At 33.0% G+C, this 7,102-nt stretch overlaps 1 protein-coding gene across 1 annotated transcript in view; it reads right to left on the bottom strand.

Annotated features, from left to right (window-relative positions):
• Positions 1–1,275: 1,275 nt before the first annotated feature.
• LOC139432239 (ubiquitin like 3) overlaps positions 1,276–7,102 on the bottom strand; it is a 54,018-nt gene continuing 48,191 nt past the window's right edge. The window contains exons 3-4 of the mRNA XM_071200688.1: positions 1,520–1,684; positions 1,276–1,450 (exon numbers count right to left, since the gene is read on the bottom strand). Of these exons, the coding sequence (XP_071056789.1) occupies positions 1,386–1,450; positions 1,520–1,684 (230 nt within the window). The 3' untranslated portion in view covers positions 1,276–1,385. The remainder of the gene's footprint in view (positions 1,451–1,519; positions 1,685–7,102) is intronic.

Here is a 7,102-nt window from a genome sequence, read left to right as displayed (position 1 = left end):
TAGAGTTTGTTTGATCCCAGTGTGATTGACCTCAGTCAATAGAAAATGAAAAAAAGTTATTATTTATGAACCTGAAGGTGCTAAGTAATATTTCTGTGAGCGTATTTCATGCATAAAAGTTTAGTTCAATACTTTTTGATTTTAATATGGTTTCTTCATATAATTATTTGATGGGACACAAATAACGGGTTTTATCTTTGGTTATCCAACTCATAATTGCCCAAACTTGCATATATACTGCATTTATTGGGTACAAAAGACTGGATTCCCCATTGAATGGAAAATTAGAAACTAACTCATGATTAGAATCAATCGTTTTTAGGTAAATAGAGGCACATTTCATCATTAAGTAGGACGCGACACCATTCTCCTATGCAAATGGAATGATAACAGTATTGCTTTAATAGTGACTAATTACTTAAACAGTTTTACCAGAAAATAAAGTTAATAGGCGAAAAAAATGTGAATATTAAACACCTACATGTTGTATAAAAATACAATGGGAATGAGGGTGCCAAAAGTGGTCTAAATAACGGGAAGTAAATCGAAATATTAAACGTTAGCAAACAATTGTGCAATTATAAATACCACGACAAATCATTGAAATTAAATTCAACTAAATTTTGTTGTTACGATTAAATGAATAAATTCATCATAAATTAATTTAGAATATTCAACAAGTATTAAAAGTACTCAATTTAACTCCAATTCAAATATGTTGTCATATAACACTAATATTCTACATTCTGCCCATAACATTTGGATGATTGTTTAAAAATATTTTTGTCTTCTTCTTTTAAGTACTTTAAAAATTAAATAATTCAACGTAAATTGACCGCTTAAAACGTTTGCTTTCTTTTTATTTTTTAATAAGATTAACCTTTTCAAGTCCATCTGGCACACTTCATCTCGTCATTATTTTTTTAACTCGTTATTCCTTACCACAAATTACTAAATAATTTTTTATATCGTTATTTTTTAACACACTAAACTTATGTATCACAACAATCGTGGAAACTTTAACCGCGTTTATTTTTTTAAAACATCGAGTCTTATTTTTTAACCCTCGTTTCATTTTTTTTTACTTTCTCATTTTTTTTCTTAATATTTTTTTGAGTAGTAGCGTTTAAAACATCTAAGTAATTTTCGATTAAATTAAAAAAAGGGGTGAGAACGTCGAAAAAATGTCCTTTGTCCTTTTCTTATCGTTTTCATTATTAATTATTATTTCATTCAACTAACCACACACTTTTTTTTTCTTTTCTCTTTCCTTCCTTCTCAATAAAATAAATTGTTTTCTTTTGGTTATTTAAAAAGGTGGTGAGATGTTATTGCCTACACTCTGCATTTAAAATATACGTAGTAAAAATCGATCGAATACTATTTTATAAAATGCAACAGGACGCTGAGCAACAACTACTGCTACCTCCTTTACTTTTTTGTCGTTGATCTAAAACAAAGGATAAAGGAGTTAACCCAAAAAATTGATTTAATTAATTTTAATTTAAGATATACATACCTTGTGAGTTAGGCTCTGGTAAATTTTCTCTAGGAACAAGGTGCATAACTGTTGTTTTACCATAGGGTAATCCTAATGCGCCCAAAGTAACGTTGCTATGTAAAAAACGACCTTGGTAAATCAAACGGAGGATTTCCGCTTTTGAAACGGCTTCTTGACCCCAATCTAAAACAATAATTTCAGTTATATATTTTTCTTTTAACAGCGATTTATTGTTTCGAATACAGGATGTTATAAAGATAGTGTGCTAATGAATATGTTATAAAAAAAAAACAGTTATTAAATAATATATCGAAATAATACTGATTTACAAGAATAACTTTGCGGATGATTGGGAAATGAGAACGCATTCAGAAAAGAGAGATAAGAGGTACGCATGGTATCAAGGCCAAAATTCAATAGCTTTACAATAGAAACTGTTAACGTATGAATTTAAAATTTGCAAAATAAATAAATATGTTTGCATTGAAAGTTTTGTAACCTAAAATTATTTCACACATATATATTTATATAAATATCCAACGCAAATAAGCACCGTATACAAAATTGTATAAATGAAAATTTAATAACAAAATTAATTGTTCAAACGTTCATTAATCTCCTCTTGTAGATTTATTATGAATGCGAATCATGTATGAATCAACGACATCAACTAAAAGCTGTTTTTTTTTGCATAAAACTCTTCAATCTTCTTCGCATGTTGGGGACACCACGATTCTTCCATCTTCCGGGTTTCTATTTACCACATGGTGTTTCATGACTCCGTACTGCTTCACTAGAATTTAATTCTCGATGATACGGAGGAATCTTGAAAGGTCATGGTTCGTATCATTAAGATAAATTGTTTATTACGTAACCAAAACTCAAGGTTTGCAGATTTTTATTAATTTGTTATCAAACAAATTTTCTTTCATCCATATGCATTGATAATTCTTAAAATTCATTTTAACGCGATAACCGCTATTTTTCATTTCCAGTACTTACAATTTGAAATACAACATCAGTCGAAGTTTTGTCAATGATAAGTGATGATTGGATGTATTCACCACAGCGAGATATATCAGGAACGATATCGAGAGAGCCCTAGAACTACAGTGTGGCCAATTTAAAAGCCTCATAAAATTTGTATTTATTGTCTGATTTTGACAAATCTTTTGCATTCCAGATCGTGTGTACGTTTTTAGGGGTGAAATATTGGATAAACATGCTAGAGATTTTTTACAAAATATCTGAGCAATTATGGATTAAGCACCATATAAAATGGATATATACAGGATGTCCGTAAAGTAACGGATATAAGCAATAAAATCATTATAAACGGTTTATGGAAAAATCACTGAAACGGGTCAAAAGATTTAAATTTTTTGCAATTGTTTGGTGTAGATTTTAAATTTCTTCCGCCATTTTTAAATGAGTTATGACGTCATCGATATTTTTTTCAGATGGCAATCCCCCATTTTTATTACGGAATAATGAAAGAGGATTTTTTTCTGAATCTAGTAAACTCAATATTACTATTGGCTACATAAGAAAATTTTCGAGAAAAATTACTTTAAAGTTTAACTACTTCAGATTTGTTGACATGATAAAAAAAGCAGAGTAACTATGGTAACCAATTATTTTAAACAATTTCCTCTTTAATACAACACATCCTGATCGCCAACTCCTTGGCCAAAGTATGGTGAGCCTAGCTGTGACTAAATTTAAAAAGAATTTTCTCGGAGTCTGGGCTACTAAATGTTTCAGGAGAAGTTCAATAAACCGTGGTTTTGACTGGCTAAGAAAACCCTCATGTTACATTACATTACATTGCATCGACTACATATCGGGTAGGCGGACTAACCAACCTTGCATCGCGACCCTAAGGATCTATTGTACCCCGATAGATATCGTTATTTCACCGTGCAGTCCAATGCTCTTAACGAACATTAATACCTTGCTCGGCGAAAGGTCCTTCAGATCCCTTGAGGAGATAAACTGCGACCCAAAAATCGAGAATCTGATACGGTTAACGGCAGGGCAGTGGCATAAAACATGCTCAACCGTCTCTGCTTCCTCCGCACATAGTCGGCATTCAACATCGTCGGCTAAACCTAACAAGTTGAGGTGTGCTTTTAATCGGCAGTGCCCAGTAAAAACACCCATTAGAACTTTTATGCTACTACGGGCAAGTCCTAAAATATTCCCGGGTTTGACAGTGGCGATGTTAATAAACACCTTAGCATGTCTCATTCCAGGAGAACTGGTCCACAGTAGGCGAAGTCTCTCTTCAGCCCACAGTCCAATCCTATATTTGGCCATCGCAAATGATACACCAACTGCTGGTTCCGGCCCCACAAACGCTTCAGCGCTGCCATCTCGTGCTAGCTTATCTGCCGCTTCATTGCCAACAACCCCAGAGTAACCCGGGACCCAGATCAGAGAGACTCTGTTATCACAGCTCAGTGTGTTTAATGTTCTCTTACAATCATTGACCAGAGCCGACACCGTTTTCACGGCTTGCAGCGCCTGGAGAGCGGCTTGACTGTCTGAAAAAATTCGTACTGTCATGTTCTTCACCCCTCTTTCAAGAAGGATTTTAGCACCCATGTCAATAGCAAATACTTCCGCCTGGAATACAGTACAGTACGTACCCAGGCTGTAAGCTTGCTTAATTCGAGGTGTCTGGCAGTATACTCCTGCTCCTACCCCTTCAGGCGTTTTTGATCCATCTGTGTACAAGCAAATGTCTGCCTGAACCAGAGAATTTTCATTTTCGGTCCAGCACTGCCGCTCAGGCAGTACAATCTGGTATCGAGCATTAATCACTGATAGTGATACAGCCAAATCTGACTTCATTGATAGCACAGTATCAGTGCTTATAATGTCTTCCGCAGCCCATTGGTAGGACATGTCGGAACAGTTTTGACCATATTGCTTAAATCTGTAAATGGTTGTTCTAGCCACTTTCTCTATATGCAAATGCAGAGGAGATAGGCCAAGCAGAACTTCCATTGCTAGAGTTGGCGTTGTGCCTATCGCACCAGAGATTGCTAATCCAGCTACTCGTTGAATTCGTGAAAGTTTACTGAAGTCTGTCGGACTTTCCTATACCAGGCTGCTGCTTCGTATGTTTTCTTGAAAAGCATATCCATTGCAGCGTCAAAGAGGAAACAGCTTCATGTTGTAGCACAAATTTTCACGATTTGCAGTTGGATGCACCGTCGCCATGTTCCTCTTATTCAAATGATTCAGATCATCATACTAATAGTTTAATATGCAACGCTGATTATTATTTTGAGCTGGAATAAAACAACATTTACTCAAAAAAAAACGTTTCTTGTTGGTATTTACAGTTATAGTAATACAACAATCAAATTAATGAGCGATGATTTTTTACGTTTGCATTCCAATAAAAATTTAACTGTTATTAATTCAATAACATTATCCGACAAGTGGTTATCGAATTACTGCATCGACGTGTTTGCGTTTTCTTTTTTGAAAAATATGTCTTCTTATATTTACTACGTCGATACTGTTTCAACTCAGTTTATGTTTTCGGAAAACGACACCTTGAACTTAAATATTTATAAGTAAAATTTAAAAAATTACAAATATGAATTGATTCCTTATAACGTGAATTATTGCCACTGGACGTTAATTCTTTTAAGTATGTCCGACAAATTAATCTACTTTCTCGATCCCGGACAAACAAACTTGGATAATAAAATATTTAACATGGTTAAAAAGTTCTTGCAGGTTTGTAACAGATCAAAAACTAATGAAAACAAAATCAGCATTAAAGGATGGAAATTGGTAACGTGTTATAAATATCAAAAACAATCAGACGACATAAACTGTGGATTTTATGTTATCTATTTTATAAATATTATAGGTCGCCGATGCATTGTCAATGACTTATTTTATAGTACTGAAGAATTAGATTCAGAACAATATCGACTTTGGGTGCAGACTTATTTATTAGAAAATTCTGACAACATTAAAAAGCACTGCCCTCGATGCGGACTCTATAATGAATCCAGATATATTAGTTGCAATCATTGCAAAAGATGGTTTCATTTTGAAAGGTGCTCCAAAGTTCCTACTAATATTTCATTTCAGCAAGCGTCCAGCCCCAGTTTCCTGTTTACTTTGCCCAACTTTTTCTCCTCTCTAAAATTACAATATTGTAGAAATCGTGTGTTCAAATAATTTTAGGTTGTAAACAAAATTAAAAACAACTTACAATGTGGTTCTACAAGCGCAACAATTTTTATAATAAATGATACAGAGTGTCCCAGAAAGGTGTACCACTCACTTGTACGATGCATGGGAGAAAACCCCGGATTATCAGGCGCCTAAACGTGGTGTTTAGTAGTGAAAATGACTATACTTTAAAAATTTACCCTGGCGTCCCTACGGTAAATCTGGGGATGCCAGAGGTAGGTTGCATACTACAGGACCTATTCGAATTATCTAGACTAGTCGCAGAGTGCGACACTCCGTGGGGTTTGAGAAAAATAATAATTAAAATGCATGTTCACTACTTGGTTGGTCAACTGTAATTTTAAAATCTGAATCTGTTGTGGATTTAAATCTGAAGCTAACTTCAGCCACATAATTTTTTTGATCTATGATGTTTCTTTTCAGCAGTATCCTCAATAATGGCAATTCCTATTTTATAAAAATAAAACCGTTCCTCAACTTTCCCCATTCAACCGCAGGTGGAAATTTTACAAAAATTTAAATACTTTAATAATAATTTTAAACTTTCAATATTGCTCCAAATTTTATTCAAGATTTTAGTAACAATTATAAATTTTCATTTTATATAAATACTAAGTATAATTTTTGTTAAAATTTGTTTTGAAACACGCAGTCCAAGAAATGACGTTAAGACCAAGTTTTTGTTAGCAAGGGTATATAAAAAAACCCGGATATGCTTTCATAACATTCTGAATTTTTCGTCAACATAATAGTATCGATTGTGACAGAATAATTTGTTGGTTTCGACATATTTAAAATTTTTATAATAAATTTTGAGTCGTGAAAACAAAACGCAAGTTAGCGGATTAATTCACAATACGATATTTTCTTCTGATAATAGTAATTATCATTTACGGAGTTTTCCGGATTTTTTTTGATCACGAAATAAAAATTTATTCGACGTAAAGCCTCGTTGAAATTGAGGTAAGATTTTCGTCATTCTTATTAAATAAAATACAATGCTTTTCATTATTTTTTTTGATGAAACTTAATATTAACGCATAGAATTTTCATTTGTCAATATAGACTTTTTTTCCACCATTTCCTCTGAAAGCGAATTATCATCTTCAAATTTAATCCACCGCCATCCAGAGGAATTAAAAGGCTGAGGATTCTGAGATCTTTCGATTTGAAGACGATACCATTAAGGTCAGATCGATTCGACGTATTTTTTATTATCCCTTTTTTCCCATTAAATACAAACAGACTTCGTCTAAGTAACAATATTATATTAATAGAATTCTTTTTTCAAAAAAAAAAAAGAAAACCATTGTTTAACACTTTATATATTGTCAATTCTTTAATTTTTTTATGAATCATTACTTTATGGGTATCAAA

Source organism: Onthophagus taurus, chromosome 11, assembly GCF_036711975.1.
Source record: "Onthophagus taurus isolate NC chromosome 11, IU_Otau_3.0, whole genome shotgun sequence".
Lineage (NCBI taxonomy): Eukaryota > Metazoa > Arthropoda > Insecta > Coleoptera > Scarabaeidae > Onthophagus > Onthophagus taurus.
This window is presented reverse-complemented; position numbering and strand designations above follow the sequence as displayed.